Source organism: Trachemys scripta, chromosome 8, assembly GCF_013100865.1.
Source record: "Trachemys scripta elegans isolate TJP31775 chromosome 8, CAS_Tse_1.0, whole genome shotgun sequence".
Taxonomy (NCBI): domain Eukaryota; kingdom Metazoa; phylum Chordata; order Testudines; family Emydidae; genus Trachemys; species Trachemys scripta.
The window spans coordinates 43,947,643-43,971,891 of record NC_048305.1 but is presented as its reverse complement, the minus strand read 5'-3'; the positions used below and the strand labels follow the sequence as shown (position 1 = coordinate 43,971,891).

Below are 24,249 nucleotides of genomic sequence, written 5' to 3'. Positions count from 1 at the left end.
GAGCCAGCAGATACAATACCCAGAGACCATCCCAGAATGGAGAGCCAGTACCCTCTGGATGCCAGCCATGCAGGGAGGGAGGAGACTCCACAGAAACAAAGTTTGCTAGACTTGGAGACAGGAGACAGAGACAGGTCACTGCTGGTGTGGTCGCCGGTTGAGGAGCTCACATTCTCTGAAAGACTATGTAACCAACTGAGTCTGTGGCAAAGATGAGACTCCAACTCGGCTCTGTGTTAGGAACCTCTGGCTAAAGGCACATGGGGGGTGGGCATCAGTTATTTGTGTTTAATGTTTATATTAAAATGGTTGTAAAGTAGGGATGATGTATTGCTATCAGTGAAATGGAGTCAGAGGGCCTGTGTTCCCTGGAAGGGCTGTTACTGACAGGACACCAGTGGAACAGGGAAGCAATTCAGCCACATGGATGGAGCCGGGCATGGGTTTAATAAAGTTTCATTTGCTCAACTTAACCTGCATTCAGCTTTCAGCATTCAGCTTCAGCTCTGTGAATTCCCATACGGACTTCCCCTTCCTGCAGAGAGCTTTGAAGGGCTAGGACTGGCACCCTGGTCTCCTTTCCAAGGACAGCAGCCTGCTCAGGGCACGGCCAATACTTGATGAGACAGGACAAACACCAATGAATTGTTTGATGCACTCACAAGCCCAACCAGGAAGCGGGGCTGACAATTCAACACATTCACACCTTTTATTGGGGTGGCTGGAGGGAGAAGAGGCAAGGTAAGGAAGGGCTGGGAATTCATCCACTTGTGCAGCACTACTGCAGCCCTTTGAGAGAGAGCCAGGAGTGGCCCATGGAACAAAGACCCACTATGTGTGATACAACACCACGACATTAGCAGAGATTAAGAACAGTCAGAACAGCAGCTCTGTTTAACACGGGAGTCACTTTAAGGGGACTGGACTTGGACACCTGGCATCTTCTTACAGTTGGAAGAATCAATGCAGCTGAGGTTCTCTGGGGCAGCCTTCAGAAGCCTGTAGGCTGGGGCCCTGTGACAGAAGCTGACCCGTCTATCCATTGTGTGTTTGTACAACACCTAGTACTAGGGTTACCATCTGTCCGTATTTCCCCAGACATGTCCGACTTTTGTGTCTTTAAATAGCTGTCTGGGAGGAATTGGTAACAAGGTTAAAAGGTCCGGGATTTTTCTCCCTCCCCTCCCTTCCTTCCATGCAGAGTGCGGCGTGGTGATTGGGTGGCTGGGCCTGATTGAGCCGCTCCCATTGGCCTCCAGCAGCCAGAGCCCCTCCCCTGTTCCCCCCCTGCTGCCTGCAGCCCAGTGTAACGACAAAACAGCCCCACCGGCAGCGTGTTTTGCCTATATGTGGAGCCAGCATCTGACCGGCATGGGCATGGTAAGGGGAGCCCGGGGGGCAGTCAGGGAGCTGGGGGAAGGTTGGATGGGCCTGTCTGGGTGTGGGGGTGTGAATATGAGGTGTGGGGGCAGTGGGTTATATTATTTTGTGGTGCCCGGGCTCCAGCAATATCCAGGGCCGGGGGCCCTGCTCCAGCAATATTTGGAGCTGGGTCTCTCCCACGGCCCTGCCTGGAGCGGGCCCTGGCCTCCACCTGCCACCCCTCCCCGCGTCCTCCCCCCGTGTCCCTGGCTGAAAGAAGGCAGCGTGCCCCTCTCCCCTACCTGCTTGTGCTGCCTGCTCCTGGCAGCAACTGCTGTCTGCTGCCCCAGGGTCCTAGTGCCCCCCATCCACTAATGGCAAGGCAGGCTGCCCTTATCCTGCCCTTCCACCCTAGCCCTGAGCCTCTCCAATGCCCCAAACCCCTCATCCCCAGCCCTCATCCCCCTGCACCCTAATCCTCTGCTCCATCCCTGAGCCCCCTCCTGCATCATGAACCCCTCATCCTCAGACCCACAGCCCTCACCCTTGCACCCCCTCTTATCCCCAAACTCTGTCCCAATCCCCCTCCCCCTTCCCAGATACCCCCTCCTGCCCTCAAACTTCCTCCCAAAGCCTGCAACCCCTCCTTTTGCACCGCCTCCCACCCCCAAACTCCATCCCAGAGCCTGCACCCCTCACCCCCTCCTTCACACCTACCCCCTGCCCCAGCCCGGAGCCTGCACCCAGCACCCAAACTCTATCCCAGAGCCTGCACCCTGCACTTTTCCTGCACCCTAATCCCCAGCCCATGACCTGCACCCCAGACCTCCTCCCAGAGCCTTAAGCAGGTGTGGGGGTGGGTTCTGGGCACCACCAACATTTCTACAAACCTGCCACTCATGGGTCAGGGGACAGGTAGGGTCCTGGGGGGCAATTAGGGTGGGGGGTTCTCAGGAGGGGGCAGTCAGGGGACAAGAAGCAGGGGGGGTTGGGGATTCTGAGGGGGCAGTCAGGGGGTGGGAAGTGGGAGGGAGTGGATGGGGGCGGGGGTGGGGCTAGGGCACCCCAGTGTCCTCTTTTTTGATTGTGGAAATATGGTAACCCTACTAGTACAGTGTGATCCTGGCCCATGGTGGGGCTCCAAGGCACTGCCATAGGCGCCAACTTCCCCTCTTTTCCGTGGGTGCTCAACCCACCCTCTGCCCCTGGCCCGGCCCCCACTTTACCCCTTCCACGAGGCCCCGCCCCTTCCCCACCCCCATTCCAATCCCTTCCCCAAAACCTGCAGCCTCTCCACTCATAAAACCAGTCGAGGTGTTACAGAATGTCTCTGATTTCTCAGCGGCTGGTTGCTGCAGAGCATACTGCAGAAGCTCACTGGAGAGTGAACAGTCCAGAGTCCATCTGGATGGCCAAAATATGGGACACATGAGTAATGGAAAAACTGACACCTGAAGAAAAGGAGCCTTCCTTGAAATGTTCCCCCCTTTCTTAGAATACTCTGCAAAGGAATTCTCACTTACCTCCAGGCCACAGAGACTGTGCTACAACATATAGAAACCAAATGGGGGAAATGGCTGTTAGTAAAATAAGCATTAACAGTGAGTTCATCTTTTCAAGTGGGCTGTCCTCAGGATTTGTCTCCACAAATGCTGAACGGCTGCAATTCGCTAGCACAGGAGCTGCAGGTGCTGTGTCTTGTCTCAGCATTTGGCCCAGGTACAACTGAACAGGCCGAGACCCTGTAACAGCCTTCATAGAAAAACAATGTGAGTCTAGCATCAGGGCTGGCTCTGAGAGAACAAAACATCTGCCTGGAGGAGAGGTATGTCTCCTTTAGGTTACTGCCTGGGTGGGACCAGAGCTTGCGTTGACTCTGTTCCATTTCCTAGCAGACCACACAGACTAGGCCATGTGTGCGCATATTGTGGGGCTACAGGAGTGCTGGACAAATGGATGAATTCCCAGCCCTTCCTTACCTTGCCTCTTCTCCCTCCTTTGTCTATCTCTGAGGAGGAAAGGAAGTAGTATGGGAAAAAGGGGATGTGTTGTCTTGGGTCACTAATTCTAAGTCCCAGGAGATTTCTCTGCAGCTCTAAGTTGCAGGGAGCCAGCTAAACTCAAGATTCAGCTTCCAGGGAAGGAAAAGGAAGATGGCTTCCATACTTTGCTTAGAGGCAGAGAATTCCAAGAAAGTTCAAGTTCCAGAGCCCAGAACTGGTTCTGCATCCCAAGGGGGAAGAGAACCGACTGCAGAGAGTCCTGGACACCCAAAGATCTAGCGCAAACAGCAAGTTACTCTTTCTTTAAAGGGGTCTGCTTCATCGACTGCTTGTGACTGGAATACTAAGGCTTATTGTACTTAAGTTAAAAAAAAAAATCTAAATTCTCCATGTGTTGAGCCCCCACAGAATTACTAATGCAGTGGGGAACTTGCCAGGGTTTAGGATTTGAAGAGTCAGACATTGTATTAGTATTAAAAGGCCTCTCAGGAAGCAAAGCGAGGAGGCTGCTTCCGAGTCCACCAAAGAGCCTTCCACCCATGAACCAAGAGGACTAACAAATACAACGAGGGGAACGCAGAGGCACTTTTGAAAACACACCAATGTTCGAAAACAAAATGAAACCTTTGGGTTTGTGTTTGCTGCAAAAGAAGTGTGTGAAATCCTAGTGGAGACCAGCAGAGGGAGCTCTTACCTTTACTGGGGATGAAGGAGTAGTACTCATTCAGACACGAGGTTCTCAGTGAGGAAGCAGGGGAGGCAGCACAGCAGGAAGCAGTCATTGCTATGGGCCAAGTCCCTGCTCTGTTGAACTTATTGGGGCCACTCATACGTGTTCATCAAGGTGAGGGAGGGTCACGCAACCTGGCTTTGTACCATTGGATTCAAGACAGGAAATGGCTCAGAGAAAAGGAAGCCATGAAACCTTGGGTGGTTATACTGGAGAAGATGGTCTACAGTGGAAAACTGATTACTTCCAGGAATTTCATAGGTGAAATATGGGAGAAATACAGCACCTGGAGGATTCCTGGAAACCTCTCAGAGAAATGGTTGGTTAGTTGTCTCTTCTAGAAGATAACACTGCTGTTTTGTTTGACTGTTAAATCCTGACCACGACTCCTATCACCCTTATCACTGCGGGGTGATATTACGTGGTTACTAGGGTTACCATACGTCTGGATTTTCCCAGACGTCTGGCTTTTTGGGCCTCAAATCCCCGTCCAGGAGGAAATCCCCAAAAGCTGGACATGTCTGGGAAAATAGGGAGGGGTGGGCCTGGCGGTGCGGGGGCCGGGCCCGGCGGTGTTTGGCCAGGGCCAGGGCTGGCGATGTTCGGCCGGGGCCAGGGCCGGGGCTGGGGCCAGCGGTGTTCAGCCGGACCAGGGCCGGGGCCGGCGGTGTTCGGCTGAGGCCGGGCCAGGGCCGGTGGTGTTTGGCCGGGGCGGGCCGGGGCCGGCGGTGTTTGGATGAGGCCGGGACGGGGCCGGGGGTGTTCGGCCTGGGCCGGCGGTGTTTAGCTGGGGCCGGGGCTGGCGGTGTTCGGCTGGGGCCGGGAGTGCTGGCCGGGGCCAGGATGGGGCCGGCAGTGCTCGGCCAGGGCCGGGCCGGGAGTGCTCAGCCGGGCGCCGGCACCCCAGGGCCCGAGCCGAACCGGGCGGGAGATGCCGGGGCCAGAGCCTCTTGGCCTGGGCCAGCCGAAGGGAGCCGCTCGGCCAGGGGGGCCGGATTGGGCCGCGCCGCACCCAGCCCCAGCTTACCTGCTGCCTGCCTGTTTCAGGCTTCCCGCGAACATTTGATTCACGGGAAGCAGGGGAGGGGGAGGGGGAGGAGCAGGGGGTGGAGCGTTCAGGGGAGGGGGCAGAGTTGGGACGGGGACTTTGGGGAAGGGGCAGAGTTGGGGCAGGGCTGGGGGCGGGGAAGGGGCGGAGTTGGGGTGGGGCCAGGACCCCATGGAGTGTCCTCCTTTTTTAAAACTAAAATATGGTAACCCTAGTGGTTACCAGTTTCAGCATGTCCTGATAAAGGACACAAATTGCAAGCTGTTTGTTAGATTGAGGCGCCAACCCCACCCGACTGCAAACAGCAGATGAACATTGGAATGATACCCTGGCGTGTCATTTGGTTTGGTAAGAGTGAGATACAGAATTCTTCTGAAGAGTCTGTGTTTGCATAATGGGGCTGATGAGCAAGTACGCAGAGTGCAGTCGGACTCCGCAGCAACCAGAGTAACAACGTAAAGCAGGGGGCTATACAGAGTTTTACAATAAAAACATAACGCTGATAAAAGCGGGTACGTGCAGAAGTTCTCATAGCCTGTCATCTCACCAGTGATGTACTTGGCTTTAGCGGCTCTGAGAGAGGCCACCTCAGGGTAAAGCCTCCAAGGGAAGGGGTCTGAGGAATCACAACTGCAAAGTCTCCAGGAGAAGGAGGAAACTTTAAGGCAGAAAGCAGGGCCAAGCAAAGAGGAACTTCCTTACAGTTGTGCACAAATGCGGTGGGAGAGAAGGATCTAGAAAGACCACATTAAACTCCCCAGATCTCCTGGCTGTGGAAGCAGCCATCAAGAGTCGTGCTCCAGTACACAAGCCTCAGCACAGGACTGCAAAGGCTCCCACATGAAACAAGCAAGATCCCAGGAGAGGGATGTGTGACCTTCTGATTGACAGCAGTCAACGTATCCCTGTCCTCACCCTTCCCATAACTGCTCAGCAAAAGCCTGACTCTTCCCTCAGCTACCGGTTTCCTCCTGTTAACCTCAAGTGACCTAAGACATCTTCCTTGAATGCACCCCAAGTAGGCCCCAGCGAGAAGGAACTGGTGAGTGGCCTACTTGGGGTGCCCTAAACAGCCCGATGCTGGTACGAGTTTGCCAGGTCTCAACGCTGCTGATCAGACCATGTGCTGGGCCTGTGTTTTTCCAGCAAGTTGCGAGTCAACAACAGAGACAGAAGCTGCATTTTCTCTCTTTCCTTTTCTTTACTCTTCCTTTTTGTGTGTTTGTGTCTTGTTTTGTCTTCTACGAAATGGGATCAGATTGAACAGCAGCACCATGAATGACTGCTCTGTGATAAATGAGAGGGAGGGTAGCTCCCTTTGTGGACACCCAGCCAGCCAGTTAGCTATAGAATCTCTCTTGGTAGCTGTTCTCTACTTGCTTTACCTGTAAAGGGTTAAAAAGTTTGACTGCATGCATAGGTAAAGGGAAGTGAGTGGGCACCTGACCAAAAAAGCCAATGGGAGAGCTAGAACTTTTTAAAATTGGAAAAAAACTTTCCCTTTTTCTGTCTGTTATTGTTCTCCGGAGACAGAGCAGAGACAGGGCTGAGACTGTGCTGTAAAAAGCTTTTTGTCAGGTAAGGGAATCATCAGATCATACCTAAAACTCCTCATTTGAAACCCCAGCTATGTAAATAAATCAAAAAGTGTCTAGAAAGACGTGATTAGGTTTATCTCTGTTTATTTCTTACTGGCTTGTGGACTCCTCTGTGCTAACCCCAGGTGCTTTTGTTTTGCTTGTAACCTTTAAGCTGGACCTCAAGAAGGTTATTCTTGATGTTTTTTTTTTTTTGTAAGTGTGTTTTTTTTTAAATCTAGCAAGAGCCTAAGTTGCAGATGTATTTCTTTCTTTTTGTTTTTAATAAAATTTACCTTTTTTAAGAACAGTATTGGATTTTTGGTGTCCTAAGAGGTTTTGTGCATATGCTGTTTAATTAGCTGGTGGCAACAGCTGATTTTATTTGTTTTCTTTCTCAGCTCTTCGGGGGGGGGGGGGTTTGTGTGTGTGTGTGTGTGTGTGAGTGTGAGTGTGAGAGTGTGTGTGTGTGAGTGTGAGAGAGAGAGAGAGAGAGAGAGCTTGAAAGTACCCCACAGAAAGGAATTCCCAAGTGTGCCTTCCTGGGTTCTCAAAGGGGTTTTGCCCCTGGGTGGTGGCAGCATCTACCAATCCAAGGTCAGAGAAAAGCTGTAACCTTGGGAGTTTAATACAAGCCTGGAGTGGCCAGTATTAATTTTTAGAGTCCTTGCGGGCCCCCACCTTCTGCACCTTTGGCCCAGATAGTCCATCTAAATTAACACAACAGTAGCAATTAATACGAGTAGACTCATCAACATCTGTGATTATACTCAGGATAAGGCGCTACCCAACAGGAGTAAGGCTGGCAAAACCAGGCTTCAAATATCAATATATCCTTCAATTTTCTGGTCTTCATTTCAGTTTACTTGCTCTTGAATGGAAAAGGAACACAAATTTTTTTGAAGAGCACAAGACACACCAGGATAAAACATGATCCCAGAGGTGAACAAAATGGTACTGTAGGAGGCAGATGGCCTGCTGGTGACGGCACAGGCATGGGCATCACTGGACTCACAGAACCCCTATTTTATAAACTGATTGAGGAGTTAATAAAATTGAAAAATTCATAAAATCCAACATCTCAAAACAGTAGTTATGTTGCATAAAGTGCAGAACAGTGCACTGCATCGCTTTCTTCTTGTTCTCCAAACCACTGCAAAGCAACTTGCAATGCACTGAGGCACCAGAATGCAAAGGAACATTGGCTTGCTCCTTATCGACGTCACTTTTGTTATGTGATTGCCCCCATCCCCCGGGAATAACTTCTTCATATAACTGGTTGTTGGTGAGATCAAGCTTCTCCTGCACTATCCTCTCTGCCACAGGCTTCTTCTGAACCAGGGCAAGTTAGTTTGCCACTCACTGCCTCAGTTTCCTCACCTGTAAGGTGGGAATGATCATTCTTGCCTCTCACCTGGGGATGAGATACTTTGATATTCTCGACTGGAAGGAGCTGTCTAAAGTGCAAAGCATTATGGGCCCAGATGTACCTCCTACATCCATGCATGCAATCCCTTCTACACTACACTTTCCCTTGTGAAGATTGCACTGGGCTGGCTGGTGGATGCACATCATCTCCTCACCATCCCCACAGTCTTTTTCATCTGTGTTTGTACAGCGCCTAGCACAATGGGCTCCTGGTCTGTAACTAGGGCTCCTATGCACTATAGTAATGCAAATAAGAGCACTACTACAGCTACCTGGGTAAAAGGTATTACAACATCGGAAGGTGTGACCCAAGGACCTCTGGATGCCAATTGGCAGAGAGCATGGGGTACACAGACCCTCTGGGTCTCCCAAAAGAATACCATGTAAGGTCTCTAATGAAAGTCTGCATCACACTGATCATCGTAATCATTGCGAGATGGCTGGAAAATGGGAGTTATGATATATACTGAAAACTATGGTCTCGAGGCCTTGTAATTAAAGGCAGGTCACTCAAAGGTAGTGTGCCCAGTGGCAAACTTCTCCAGACAGAAGATGGGAGAGGCTTACCTCCCCTGTGCACTATTGTGTCTTACAAGAAGTCTATTAGCATAGTAAGTTATATGCTAATGGGAGCTGGCAGGAAGAGGTAAACCTTTTTGCAGGTGAAGCTCAAAGGTCTGGTATATCTGGGTAAATCAAGTCACACCCTGGCATCCTTCTCTCTGCAAAGACAGGCTGCCAGTGAGCTTAATCTTATGAAAGGGAGATCTCGGCCATCCTGGTTGAAAATGCTGGGAAAAGGAGGTGGGGTCCTGCCAGAGACAGGAATGTTTTGAGTTAAGTTCAGACTCTAGAAAGCATATTATAATCTTGGTTTATATGTAACCATTTGTTTCCAATATTCTTACCCACTATCACTTGACTCTCAGTTGATGATAAACTGATTCTTGTGTTCACTATATATATATATATATATATATATATATATAAAAAGAGGCAGTGTGGGTATCCGGAGCTGAATCTAGTAAGCTGGTGTGTGTTGTTCCTTTGTTCGGAGAGAATCAGAGCTCTGTGAGTGTTCAGTGAGTCCGGGGCTAGGCACTGCACAGGGATGCTTGGGGCCTGCGTGTACCGATTGTTAACCTGTACAGAGAGCGAAGCCTGCAGAGGCCTGGCAGGCAGTGCTTGTGCTGTCAGAGGCTGGCTTTTTCAGGGAGCTGATCCACAGTAGGCACAGACAAGATGCCCTCATGCCAAGGGCAGGTGGTGATGAGGTGCCTCACAACCCTGGGTGCCCCTGAGAAGTGTCACAGGACACCCCATCCAGGTCAGAAGCCCTTTTTTAAGGGGGATCCCGAGTGCAGCTGACACCAGGGTGGTTGGGAATGGATGGGCCTAGTTTCCTGCCAATCCCTGGCTGGGGATCTGTGGGGTTTGGCTACTGGCCCCAGGGCCTGTTGTGCAGTGGTGGTGGTGCCCTTCCTAACACCAATCTGGGATAAGTCTGACGGGAACCTTGGAGATTTCCTCCCCCTTAGGAGGGGGATAAGGGTTTCATCAGGAGAGGGGTGAACACTGAATAATGTGTGGGCTCTTTGTGCCCTGGCTTGAGATGGAGGTGCAGGGGACACCATGCAGAATTGGCCAAGCGAGACCATGTATAAGTTCAGGCAAAGTGGCAGCTCGCAGCTATGGCAACGAGTGAAAACACCGGTGCATAGACACTGGACGTATACTCTTTATTTTGGGGATAAAAAATACTTATACATTTTGTAGCAATTATTTTCATAATAAACTTTTTTTTAAATGTAAAAATAAGCACATATTTTCCTGTTATTACTGTAGGAAAATGCTGCTGTGTGAATGGTTACTGCTTATGAGATAAAATACCACCTTAACGAGATCTCAGCATTACCAGAAGTATAAAAGAGGCAGAAAGGGACATCGTTCAAACACACCAGATGCAAAGAACATACCTGCCTTGCAATGGCTGCCAAAGATTAAAAGGCACTTGGGGTTATTTAGGGCTAAAAAGCAAAAGCCCTTGGTTTCTTTGGCATGTATTTAAGCAATCCTTGATTATTTCAGTCCCAAGCCCCCAAAAGGCTGAGCTGTATCTCTTTCACAGTACACACCTCAGTGTGGGCGGGGAAGAGAGGCTGTGTGCATCAGAAAGCATTAAACAAAACAATCAACAACTTCAGCCCAGAAAGGTGGCCCATGGAATGATTCCTGCCAAGGCCCTGCCTTCATGTACCTTTGAGTCAAAAATCAAAAGAAAATGCATTGTGCTCCTAACTTTACTAGGATAAAAGTATCACTCGAAATACTGGACCTGATAAAATGTGCAGTAACTGCTGCTCAGAGAGGAGCAGACTCTCTGTCTTTTGTTGGCAGCAAAATAGTGCTCAAAAATTTCTTTGGAATGTTCATTTGCAGGGATCGCCTGAAGAGGTAGAATTAATGCAACTTCCAGGAATTTACACTTCTATCCTTGACTTGTCCAGAGCTCTTCAGGGAAGTGTTCTCACAGGGCAGTGCAGAGATCTGGACAAGAGGAGAAGCAGCTCTATTGTCCAGTTAAGGCTTGATGAAAACTGGGTTCTGTAAACCCACTACAAATTTAGAGGAAGCTGCAATATAATTCCTACTTGTCTTGTGGGATCATACGGGTAACAGCATCACAAGTGTGCAGTTTTGGTATGTGCTGAAGCATAGAGCAGAATCAATTAATCCATCTGCTCAGATGTTTCAGATGATGGTTTCTGAACTATTTGGTCTCCAACTTAACCAACTTCCCATTTTAGATGAGGTGCAACTAACTAAAGGCTAGAAAGAAGAAGCTAGCATTCTTGCCTTTTAGTGGACAGCACTGTATTAGGCTGTTCCGATCACCTCCTAAGGGCATAAAAGGGGCAATTATGCCCTATCCCCAGGATTGAGGGTCACATTAAACATAGGTGAATGGTACAAAAGGACAAAAATGCTGCATATACATGATTACAACCTAGTCACATCATGATACAGCACAGAGAGACAACACCCAACCTGCAGGACTCGAGAGCACCAGTGTCAAACACATTTGACTTTTAGCTGTGATACTGTGTAATGGGATCAGGAATTTGTGGTGTGAGGTCAGGAAACTTCCTCATGCTTAAACTGAGGGTTTTCCTAAACTACTGCTTCTTTTCCGGGCAGTCTCCTCTTTGAGACAAGGTGCCTCTGTGGGCCGGCCCTAAGCCCTGGAATTCACTGCAGAGTAGTGTGAAGGAGGGGTCTGACCTGTCTGTGGAAGACAATAGCTTCGGGGGTAGAAGCTGAGGTAGAAGTCTGACCAGGTATTCTGAGGAGGAGAATGCCATGTAGACTTGTTTGAGGATAATTCGGGGCTGGCAGCTGGAAGAGTCAACATTGTACACACACTCATGTAGGCGAGGGTTCAGGAGGGCCTGGGCACTGCGTTAGGGAAGAGCTAGGCAGTGCAGGGGAGGTGGCTCTAGACAGTTGTCCTCATGTCTATGGGGGCGTTTTGGTTAACGGGCAGGGGGAGTTCAGGACATTGGTCTAGGAGAGCCAGGGGAGGGTGATAGCTCAGATCACAGTCAGGACCACTAATTGTGGGGAAAAGGGAGGAATTTGGAATGGTAACAAGGAAGTGTCAGAAGAGCAATAGGGTAAAATTACTGTTATTTGAGGCTGAATATGAGAAAGCTCTAACCAGAAGAAGCATTAAGCTGAGCAACAGTCTCTCAAAGAAAGTGGTGGAATAAGTTTAAAAGCAGACTGGACAAAGTCTAGAGAATCTCATGTAGAGAGCAAAAACACACTAGTCCCTGGGGAACTGGCTAGAGGTGGCCCAACAGGTCTTCCCCATTCCCAGTTTCTCTGATTCGGGAAGCGTAAAACCTACAGTAATCACAGCGGACGGTGGGTGGGTGCATTCAGACTTTGGAACACTAAAATGGTTCTTCATTTCCATCCTGGGTGACTGTCATGAGAACTGCAGCCAGCTCAGCTTCAGCAGCCATTAGAACCTCTTTAGGCATAAACCTGCATGTTGCTCCGCTGCTGCTCTGACATATGTGCTGCAGGCCCTCGCTGGTTGCTGCCGAGGCTGGGGCTGGTGGCCACATCAGACCAATCTGAGGCAGAGTGCGGAGACGAGCTTGACCATTGATCAGGTGACTCAGGTGATGGAGTCAGATATGGGTGTTCCCCTGGCAAGTGCCTGGTATGGCTGGGAGTCCTCTCTGTGGCAGAGGAGGAGTAGCTGTGCTGTGATGGTGGAGTGGGGTACTTTCCCACTGAGCTCTGAAACTGGTGATAGGCTGGGAGGTTTGTCTGAGCTACTTGTCCATCCTGCTGAGGGATCACTGCCATGGGAAAGGAGGCACTTGGCAACTGAGCTAGATCTGGTACCTGGTACATGGAACTAAGAGGACCAGCTATATTCTGAGCACAGTTTGCCTGTGCCTGCTGAGGCATTGCCTGCTGGTTTATGCCACCTTTGGGAACCAGTTGGAAAGTCATAATAGGTGGCAGTGACACTCTGGAGACTCCGCCGTGCTTCACATCGGTTTGAATCATGCCACTCTGCTGAGGCATGCTGGGGTGAGAATGCACTACCTGGGGGACCATGCCAAACATCTCATTATACTGGGATTCATTCATTTCCATACGACTCATCCATTCAGCAGAAATGTTAACTGGCCTGAGTCGATCAAGCCCACAGTTTGGAGGGGTGATTCTGTGCTGTGAAAGCAGCTGGCTGACAGAAGGAAGCACAGTGCTGGATCCACATCCCAGGGGCTGCAGCTCATGGAGGTTGGAGAAGGAAATGGTGTGCGCAGCCTGTACTGATGTGGCAGTGTGCTGTGTGTGTGGGGATGAAGGTAAAACCCCTGGTGATGGCATCACTGGAGACGATATTGGTTCAGATACAAAAGCATGGGGGGATTCCAGGGAATCAACTGGTGAGAGGGTTACTGAGCTCTCAGAAAACTGCCCCTTGCTTTCACTCACAGATTTCTTCCCCTTCCTCTTTGCATCCTTGGCACTTGGTTTTCTTGGCTTCTTGCTTAAGGAAGCATGTTTCAAATTGAGGAAGGACCTATTTGGGCCACAGATCACTGGCGAGAGGGCTGAGCTCAGCATGGTGCCAGGGTGCCCAGAAGGGCTATGGGTCAAGTTGTACTCATTCAGAAGGTGCACAATGTCATGGTGCATCCGGTCCTGTGCCACATCTCGGGGGAGGCGATCCATGTGATCTGTGATGTCTCGATTGGCAAAATGGTCCAACAGGATTTTAGCTGCTTCAAAACTCCCTTCCCGCGCTGCCAGGAACAGCGGTGTCTCCTCCTGAAAGCACAAAGAGGAGACATCTCAACAGTTTTGTGGTTACTGTGGATCTAGGGGAAACAATGTTGACTGAGCGAGGGGCAATAGGAGGAACTGCAATCTGTGAGTGTGGAACAGAGCCGGAATACACCACACACAAAATTCACTACAATTCCACTGAGAGAGAATCCAAGGGACAGGAACTAGCCAGCACGGCTTCAGGAGGGACTGCTCAGCGAGCTAAGGGAGAAAAACTCCCTGCGTTGGAAATGGGGGAGTGGGAAGGGAACCAAACAAGAATACAGTCAGCAAAGGCTTGTATGGGAAAGAACTGAGCCCCCAGCTGAAAGAACGGCCTGTAGTTAGACACTGGACTGGAATGTGGGAGACCTAGGTTCACCTGTGAACCAATCTGAGCCATGGCTAAGAGGGAGTGAGAAGTGGGATTTGAGGTCAATAGGAGCTGCTGGGTACCTGGCACTTTTGAAGAGTCAGGTCACTTAATTCCCTAAGTGTAGATTTAGAAGCCTCACTTCAAGCACCTAGTTTTGAAAAATCTTGGCCTAGATCATTTCCAACAGCAATGGCCCAACTGCAAAGCATGGAGTTAGTGGGAGAGAAACGCGGCTGAGTGACCAGCAGTGCACACCATGTGTGAAGGGACAGCCCTATTGAGCATATACAAACTGTACCTTGTTGTCCTGCATGTCTCTATTGGCTCCGTTTTTCAGCAGCACTAATGTTGCCTCCACATTGTTAACAGCAGCAGCCCAGTGAAGAGCAGATTTACCTGTGGGGAAATTCAGTCCCTTCAGCAACAAACCAATGAGCAAAGTGGGAGAGGTGTAATACAGCACCCCCAGGGAACTGCCAAGCCTGGCAACCTACAACTCTTTCCAGTACAGTAATCAGCCCTGCAGCCTCTGTGATGAGCTACACCTTGGTATGATCACCTGTGATACACCCATCTGTCCCCACAAAGCTGCAGAAAGTCCTGGCAGGCTCCCTCCATGACAACCAGAACCGCAAGGCACGTTGCAGAAAGTCTCAGTCCAACCTCCCACGAGACTCCATCTCACTACGTGCAATGGGACAGCCTCTCCAGGAGTCTCATGTTCTGTACGCTTGTGAGATGCTGCAGAAAGTCTCAGCACAACCATCACCACTGTGTCCCCCCAGCTCTCCTCCATACATTTCAGGCATCTCCAAACAACCCACCCTATGATGGCCAGTCATTCTGCAGTGTGCTACACTTAATCACCACAGAAGCCACCTGTATAGAATACCCTCTACCCTATTTATTCTGCTAGCTCCAGTGTTATTAATAGCTCATGCTACAGTGCAGGTTTTAGCTCCTCATTCCCATTCTACACCCTGAGAAATGGTGCTGAACACAGAAGCCCTCAACCCCCAAGCCCCGCAATACCATGATCGTCTACTGCATTGACATCAGCCTGGCAGTTGATCAGCTCGGCCACCATTCCTTCCACAGCCAATCGGGCAGCCAGAATTAGTGGGGTTGTGCCATCATTCATCCGCACATCCAGGTCCGTCACTCTGTTACGGATCAGGATCTGAGGCACAGGGGAAGAGTGATTTTTCAATTCCATTAAGAAATAAGACTGAGAATTAACAAGAAACTTCAGAGAAATTTTGTATTCATGTAGCAATATCAGGGCCGAAATTCGAGGACTCAGAATATGCAAGATATTAACAAAAAAGCAAGTGAAAATTGAATTACTACATGTAACAGAGTGTGTGTGTGTGTGGAATCCTTTGAGTTACTAATACCTGAAGAAACTAGACCTACAAAGAACCTTCATCCTAAGTGTAGGGAGGGATAGCTCAGTGGTTTGAGCATTGGCCTGCTAAACCCAGGGTTGTGAGTTCAATCCTTGAGGGGGCCACTTGGGGATCTGGGGCAAAATCAGTACTTGGTCCTGCTAGTGAAGGCAGGGGGCTGGACTTGATGACCTTTCAAGGTCCCTTCCAGTTCTAGGAGATGGGATATCTCCATTATTATTATTATATTATTATTATTATCCTTTCACCCTTGAGCCAATGCATTGCTCACAGTCTGAGAGCAGGATAGCCAAGGACACAGTACATGCCCAGATACATCCTTCTGGGTCGGCAGGCAGATGATGCCATGCATTGCAGTTGCCTAATGCCACTATCTCAGCCAGTGTCCTAAAAGGGATTCCCTTAATGGATTACCTGGAAGACACCCTGTGCATCAGCTGCCACGGCTGCATGAAGGGGAGACCGGCCCATGTTGTCTCGTGCATTAGCATCAGCACCAGCATCTAGTAAGCGTTTTGCCGCATCTGCTCTTGAATAGCGGGCTGCTAAGTGCAGTGCCATCTCCCCAGTACGGTCCGTTTGGGCCTGCAGGTTGGCACCTTGATAAATCAAGTCTGTTATTATATTTGCTGAAGAATCTTCCATTTCTTCATCTTCATCACTAATCTCGGAGCTGCCCACACGGAGAGATGCCAACATGAGTGGGGTACACCCATCTGTAACAGAAGAGAAGTTTGAATGGTAACACCTGCATAACAGCAAAGGAAAGCAGATTGTGCCTGTTCCCAGTGCCATATATCCTCTCCTTTTGTGCACTTGCACTGGGCCAGTGACAATCCCTTCCTTCCACGTCAGCACATGCAGCTCCATTTTACCTATTCACGCTGTGTTACACTGTTCACATTTGGAAGGCTTTCTTCCCAACCATAGGACTAGGAACTTAGTTCAAATGAAAGCTTAGAGCCTGCAGAAGCTGATTGTTTAGGCCCCATACTCACCAAGGAAACTTTCCTGCTCATAACTGTTTCCCACTTAGTAGCTATCACAGGGGTCAGAAAGCAAATATGATGATGTTACAACAGCACTAAAAGAAGGGGGATCCAATAATCATTAAAATTGGTGGAAAGACTCCCATACATTTGGATGAGAACTGGACCAGGCCCAGAGTATGAACGTTCCAGAACATGCCCCAGATATTAGTATACAAACGAAAATCATCTTTACTGCTGTACTAGCCAGGATAAAAGTCACAGCCAATTCTCTTGCTCCCAGGAATCACTTCCGCATAGAACAGATCACACAGGGCCATGCAAGCTGATGAGAGAGCTTCAACTAACCACTTCAAAGGCCAGCAGAACACTCTCAATGCATCTAGTCAACTGGGAAATACTAGAGCATAAGGGGAAAGTTTCTTCCTAAACTTAGGTGATCACTTGATGTTCTAGTTAGGAGACTGCCAGTAACAGAAAAGATGAAAGTCACAAGGGCTGTCTGAGTTATGGTGACCAAAACTGATCTTGGTACTAAAGGTGAGGACATATCAGAGAACATAAGACCACTACAGTATCTGCTGTAATATTATTCCTCTGTCCCTAGGAGACAGCAGAATGTCATATACACACAGCTGACCAAGGCTGCTTGTTAAGTAGATGTCTTCTTGTTTGTGCAGATTAATGGTATAAACTCATTCTCTAATGTCAGAAGGAAATCCTCCCCCGCCTCCACCACTTTTATGCAGACTACATGCTCTTGCGGAGTATAACCCTGCTCAATTGCCTCTCAGCAATTGCTGGCACAGATCAGTGCAGTAACACCGCTACCAGATTAGATGAGCTCTTGGGAATAGGCGCAGGAACTAGGGGTGCGGGGGATGCTGCAGCACCCCCAGGTGTTACGTAGGGCCGGTGGCCCCTACCCAGGCCTCCACTCCCCAGCCCGGGGCTTGGGTCCCGGCTGCCAGCCTCACTTCCCAGCCGCTGGCCCTGTGCCTGGGGCCCCACTCCCAGGGCTCTGCTCTTGGGGTGCTGGCCCTGCTCCCTGGCCCCGTGCACCTGGCTCCCCACTCCCGGGGCTCTGCTCCTGGGGTCCCGGCTGCTGGCTCCGTGGCTGGGGCTCTGCTATTGGCCCCACATGCGGGTCCCAGCTGTGGGCCCTGTGCCTGGGGCTCTGCTACTGGCCCTGTGCCCACTCCCAGCCGTACCCCTTGTCCAGGTCCCCCCCTCCTGGAGACACAGCACTGCTCCTGGCCCCAGCTGGGGGGGAGCGCGGACAGAGGCAAAGGGGTTGGCTTTCAGCACCCCCACTATTTAAAGGGTTCCAGCGCCACTGCTCTTGGTTATTTCCAGTACAGCAATTCATCCTTCATCTCTGCTGCGATGGTAACTTGACCACCTCCTCTGGGAGTTTTATTGCCTTAACGGACTTCCTAGACTGTCTGTATTTATTGTTCGTTGTCCTACCATTTTCTGATACTGTGAATTTCCTTCCTTTATTTCACGCTATATTCCAAGCAGTGCAGACCACAAGTCTGTCTCCCCAGAGTCTTTTTTCTAGACTGCATGGTAGGTCTCTCTCTCTCTTGCCTTAGCTCTTGGTCAGACATTGTGTAATTTTGCTGGTGTCTCTGCATGTTCTGCATCTTTACCCTGCATGAGGACTACAAGTTCTCACTGTTTTAGGTGCAATTGTTCTAATGTTGGGAGTTGTATGTAGTGCAACAGTTTACCTCAGACACAGTGTACTGACCTGGCCCTCTGACATTGACATCCAGCCCATCCACTTCCTGATCCTCCTGTGGTGGTGTAAGGGCTAGAGATGGGGTCCCACAGATGTCAGCTGCCTCTAGATGTTGCTGTGTCCACTGGCGCTGATCTACCTGCTCCTCTCCGTCTGACAGCAAAGCTTGGTCTTCAGCCTGCACAGGGAAAATAAAAGTTAACTTCAAAAACAAGTCAAATAGCAGCAGACACTTTCAAAACTGGTTTTTAAAACAAGTGTCTCCATTTGCTCAGCGTGGCATTCTTGAAGTTGAAGTTCCCACTGTGCAAGAACTGACCTGGATTTACAAAGAGGTTAGCATTGGCAAAGCTTCTCTTTCCTCCTTTACAGTCTGGAGGTCTGTACGGGAAGGGGCTCTGGCATGAAGTGACTTTGTTCCTGTTCTGCACCGGAGCGGTTGCCCTGAATTTAATATTTGCGATTTGGACAGTGTTAACTTTTAGAAGGTTTTCAGACGTTCAGGATTAGGGTATATTTTGAGGGAGGGGCATGTTACAGAAGTACCAAACCTTATCCTAGGTAGAACAAGAAGAGTCTCAGTGGTTAGAAGACAGTGCTCAATGCCTAGCACCTCTTACCTTTGCTCTCTTAGGCGGAGGTCCTCCACTGCTGGTCCAGTGCTCGCTCAGACTGCAGTCAGTCAAATTACCCTCTGTAGTTTGAACTGACAGATTCCTAAATAAATGGAAGAATACATGTCACATTGCAGACTGACAAAGTGAGAATGGAATCACTAACACTCTAAGTTTAACTTGTTGTGTGTATGTGTGATGGGGCGTCTGCCCCACACTGGCTGGTAAGGGTTTAATGGAGCCCTAGGGAGGCTGCGCAGAAAGCAGCCAATAGGAGAGGGACTGCGTGGAAAGCAGCCAATCAGGGCTGGGCAGGCCCATATAAGAAGAGCTACAGGGTAGAGCAGGTTCAGTTGCACCCTGGAGCTCAAGGAGGGAGGACTGGTTGCCTTGCAAGAGGAAAAAAAGCTAGCACCTTGGACAGAGCAGTGCTGGGCAGGATAAGGGGAGTGAGAGCAAGCTCCCGGCTGACTGCTAGCATGCTGAGGCCCTAAGATAAGGGTGGAGATAGTGCTGCGGCTGCGGGGAAGTGGCCCAGGGAAGTAGACTGAGACGTTGGCGGGGACACAGCATGTGGCTGCCATCTACAGGGTCCCTGGGCCGGGACTTGGAGTAGTGGGTCCCTCCCCCACTCGCCACTGAGGAAGTGGCTGGACAGTCAAACTGTGGTACTGTCCCCCAGAAGGGGGAGCACAGTGTGTGGCACAACCGGAGGGCTGTGTCCTGAAGAGGATGCTGTGGTCCTTGGAGCAACCTGGGTCCAGGAGCAGAAGTGACAGTGGGTGAGGTATCACCGAAAGAGGGTGCACTGGCTAGCAGTGCTGATCCCTGGGATGGCCAGCAGGTGGTGTCAGACTGGTGAGTCACACCCTGTCACACATGGTGGAGAATGTGGGCACACGGTCACCCCTGATATAAGGAAAGGATAGAGACTGCGGGGACAATTGCCTGTCACAGAGATTGCAGAGACTATCTGAGAGACAGTGGAAACACAATATGTGGAAGCATGTTTTGCTGAGGGCTTATATACCCTCCCAGACTGGACTTCAAAGTCAGTGCCCCTGCGTAAAGGGGCCGACAAGCAGCAAGGGCAGCTTCAGGTTCTGCTGCTCCAGGTACTGGAAACCCAAGAGAGACAATGGGAGGCACAAGAGTACCTACAGGCCTATATGACCCGACTAGCAGAGCAGCAGCTGAATCTATTCAAGTTGCTCCAAAGGGGAGTCCATAGAAATTGCACGGAGCAAGAGGGAATGAGAGGCACCTGGAACAGGAAGCTGGGAGGATGCTATGCCTGTGGGCAACAAGGACACTAGAAGGCAGAGTGCCCCTGCAGGGATAGGCGACAGAAACCACACCCAGAGAACAGGAGGAAGGTAGAGCCCAGGAGAGCCCCACTTGTGGGGAGAACAGGGAAGGGATGGGCATGTTGGGCCTGTGAGCAACAGGAGCACCTGCGAAAGGAGTGTCCGGACCTCAGTTCTGGGGTCAAGACTGGCCCCGGGGAAGTGGCTAAGCAAGGGAAGGAACATGGGAGGCCCATGGCCAAAAGGAGGCAAAGGGCTTCTTGTTGATGCCAAGAGGAGGGCCGTGTAAGAAGATATTACCCCCTTAGGAGAAGGCCAATTGAAAAGGGGTACCCGGGAGCAAGACTGTCAGAGACTACCCAGATGGATGTGGCAGTGATAACCATGGACCTGGTGGGGAGACAGCTCCCACAGCCAGCAGGGAGTAGTAGGGAGAATAACATGACTGGGACAGAGGGAGCCGGACCTGCTAAGGGGGAAATACTGTCCTAGATACACTTTAAGCACTCTTAACATCTGATTTAATCACCCTTGCAAAGGTGGCATTCATAGCCTTGTATAACAGACTTCCATTGAACCTGAGACGTAAAGGCTTTTTGCCATCTAGCCTGGGATGAGATCTCAGAAACTGTCCTGCAGCAAGCAGACTGGAGACTTGGTGGAATCCAGAGTGGCCCTTATGAGGGATAGGATGTAAAATGTGATGAAAGAAGATTTAACTTCAGATCTGAAGGTGGTGCAGGTCTCCTGCAGCAGTGTGAACTACCCTGCTGTCCGACTGAGCTCTTATGAGCCATTTGCCCAGATATGGACACTCCTCCAACAGATGAATCACAATCATTTCCACACACTATGTCAATACCCAGTGTGCAGGGAAGGACGTTGCACTGGTCATTTCTTGCCCACCAAGAACCTGACATGGTTCTTCCATACTGGGAGGCAAAAGCAAGCACTTTTAAGGCCGAGGGCCTAAAACCCACATGGGGCTTGTAAGCAGGGATTATTGTGCACAGAGAAGCCATGCAGAATGAGACTATCCTCAGTTATTCATTCCATTTGGAGAAGGCCAGAATAGGGGCTAGGCTATGATTTTTTTTGTTGATGAGAGAATCCCAGGAATAAAATCCTGTCCTTCTGTAAAGCTCTGGCATCGGTTCTGTGACTCCTATTTCCATTAGAGCCATGTCTGCCTCTTGCAAATATTCTCCATATGAGGGAGCCCTAGAAAAGGAAGAAGGGTTGGATATTGGCCTGGCTTCACACTGCATGAGTACTCCAGCGTGATAAACTCCAAAACCCAAACAAATGGCACTCAGTTCGTCAGCTGGGACAAATGGTCTCCAAAGCTGGGGTAGAAGAGAAAGGAAAAGGATCTGAGTACTGCAGTACTGGCTCTGGGTCCATCAGTGCATCTTCAAGTTTGTTGCCAAAGTGCACCCCACCAGCAGCTGGGGAAGGTCTTTGTATTCTCCAAGGAGTGTCCTCTGATGGTAGCTAACTCCCAATAGGATTACTGTGACCTGCCCCAAAGTATCAAAACAAACATTGCCTGAAACAGGCTGAATGAAGCCCAGTCCTGGCCATACACTTTGTAGCTTTCAGTTTTTACAAGACTTCAACCTTCTTGGAAGTGAAGAGGTCTGCACCTTCAAAGGCAAGTTCATAACCCTTTCCTGGCCACAAAGACCAGAATTCAGGAACATTTCAAGTTGGCTGTAGCCAGAGACCTGGCAGCAACATCAGATATCAAATGCAGTCCTGAGAGAATGTTTGAACATCTCCTGGATTTTAGCCTTGAAAATGCCTGTGTCTTGGCCTCAGATGCACTGGGCTTTAGAGGCAGCTTTTGACCAGAGCCAAGTGTTTTATCTGGCCTGATAACTGACAGCACAAAGTTTTGGACACTGAGGGATAAGCCTTTCTTTCAAACATGTCCAATGGCTACATTTCTCTGTCCCTGGGGTCAAAGAACTTCCCAGCGTTAGTGTTCCCTCTTGCCTGGGAAACCACAAGCAAGCAGGTTTGGAATCTGGCAAACATTCATAGCCTTCCATAAGGAATCAGCTTTTCCCAACACAAGTAGCAGAGGCAGGAACAATCTCTGTAGCCAGCACCAATGAGCGAGGAGCCTTCCCCCACCTAGCACACCTGCCAATGCAAGGCAGCCACTGCTCCCATACTCAGGAGATTGGCCTGCAGAGATAGCTAGGCATGCCAGGGAAGCGACCGAAGGGATGGTGCAGTTAGCACGCTGCCTTGTGAACTGAAGGATTGTGAAGTGAACTGTTTGGCAATCTTAACTGAAATGTGCTATGTGGCTGCTACAGTAGAGTGGACACAAGAGAGCCTAGCGACAGCTGCCTTGGTAACCACAGCTCTGAACTTCCTTAGCTTTTACTTGTAAATTCTTAACCCCAACATTCTATTGAGATAATTTCTGGCACCGAAGTCCTTGCTTTCTGAAAAGGTGCAGCTTCAGTAAATGGGCACATGTGACGTGTTCATGCAGGAGCATGAGGCGGGCACTCCAAATATCCAGTAGACATATGCTCATTTGCACGTTTCTGAATTTGGAGCTGTTTACATGGCCCCACATTGAAATAAATGTGTAAATGCAGCAAAGTCCCCTGCTGGGTTATCTGCCAGGACTGAACCCAGACCTCTGGCTCTAAAAGCACTTGCCTGTACTGCATTAGTTATAGGACTGGTCCATTAGCTTGGAGACAGTAAACCTTTCTAGCCACTAGAGGGGGACCAAAGTCACACTCCTGGCATGTATCAGTAAGTTAGAGAGACATGTTTTCAGCATCTTTAATCCTTCATTAAAACACACACACTGGACCATTTATTGACTTTTGACTTCTATAGGAGTTTCATCATGGATGAATATGGCCCATTATCTGCACTTATTTCAACAAGCCAGTGATAACAGGGTACATCCAGAGCTCTGCACTTGGTTAATTTCAGTGGAAAGTCAAGTAAAGTGAATGAAGAGCATGTGATTTTCAGACGTTTTGTTATTTCTGCACAATCACACTTCATGATTTCAAATTCACAGAGTCAGACACCAACCCTGTTAGGTAACATTTAGTCCATCCCCTAGAGGGTAGTGCAAGACTGTTACCTACAATGGGTTTTCTGGTGCTTTATGCAATCTAGTTTTAAATTTATCCATGGGCTGGGGCTTCCATCTGTAACATTAAATGAGATATCAAATGAAAGATCATCTAAACTGAACATCTGAACAGAGAAAAAGCTTGAGAAATTTTAGCCTGATGTGTAAATTTACCTCACCCCCACAAAGTTGTAAGTACCTTTAATTAGGGATTTATGCACTACATGGTGGTTTGGTTGGCTCCCAAAAACCTAGCACGCATAAAGGCGTTCAATGACCCAATACAGACTTACTTCAATCCAACTGCATCTTCCCCAACTGGCTCTCTGCGCTTGTGGTTACTGGGGTCCCGGCGTAGAACAAAGCCTTCTGGAAGCCAGAGAGAGCCATGCTTGCGCTTTCTCTTTGCCACAAGCACACTCAACAACAGGATGAAAAGGATGATCACAGCTGCCACAGCAAGTAGGTAAACCAACTGGGTCTTCTTTGGTAGCCAAGGTTCACCTAAAAATTCCAATTAAAATACAGAAAAGTAAGTGCTTTTTTGGACAGCAGCCTTCAATCCTCCTTCCTTGTACATAGGGTTTCCTTCTTCATGAAGACAGTGATTTTTCTCTACTTCATGGTGGGTTTAGAACAAAGGATGCCAAGGCCTTAGGAAGTTCAGACTCTGGCTATGCACTGTAGGTTCTGACAAGCCAGTATAACTGTACAATGAACACAGCACTTTCATTCTATTGTCTAGCCTTTGTTGCATGTTTTTCAGAGTGTGTGTTTTAAAAGGTTGCAGGGCTGCAGAAAGCAATTTTTCAAGAAGTGCATAGCTTGTTCATACATCATCATGTGTAAATGTAACACTTGTGGAGATCCTGAATAAGCTGCACACGGCTTCATGAACAAGATCTTCAATGGTGCACTCAATTGCTTTGACGAAGATCCTGTTCTTTTTAAAAAGATCCTGTTCTTTGCTCAGCTGGCTCAAGATATCCATTCCCAAATTCACAGCACTACTAGGTATAAAGTAGTTGTTTCTGGTCAAGTGCTGAATTTTGTAACTAGGGCTCAGGTTCTGGTGGCATCTAAGGAAATTCTGTATTGAAGAAGAGGATATTTCTGGCAGGCTGAATTTTTATTAAAGGCGCCTATTTAAATCTGCTCAGGGAGTTTGGAATGTTTGAATGAGTTCTAG

General features: G+C 49.4%; 1 protein-coding gene across 1 annotated transcript in view; it reads right to left on the bottom strand.

The window, feature by feature from the left end:
- Nucleotides 1-9,868: 9,868 nt before the first annotated feature.
- NOTCH2 (notch receptor 2) overlaps nt 9,869-24,249 on the bottom strand; it is a 144,686-nt gene continuing 130,305 nt past the window's right edge. Inside the window, exons 26-32 of the mRNA XM_034778983.1 lie at nt 23,354-23,564; nt 18,645-18,741; nt 18,034-18,202; nt 15,703-16,004; nt 14,912-15,059; nt 14,178-14,275; nt 9,869-13,506 (exon numbers count right to left, since the gene is read on the bottom strand). Of these exons, the coding sequence (XP_034634874.1) occupies nt 12,187-13,506; nt 14,178-14,275; nt 14,912-15,059; nt 15,703-16,004; nt 18,034-18,202; nt 18,645-18,741; nt 23,354-23,564 (2,345 nt within the window). The 3' untranslated portion in view covers nt 9,869-12,186. The remainder of the gene's footprint in view (nt 13,507-14,177; nt 14,276-14,911; nt 15,060-15,702; nt 16,005-18,033; nt 18,203-18,644; nt 18,742-23,353; nt 23,565-24,249) is intronic.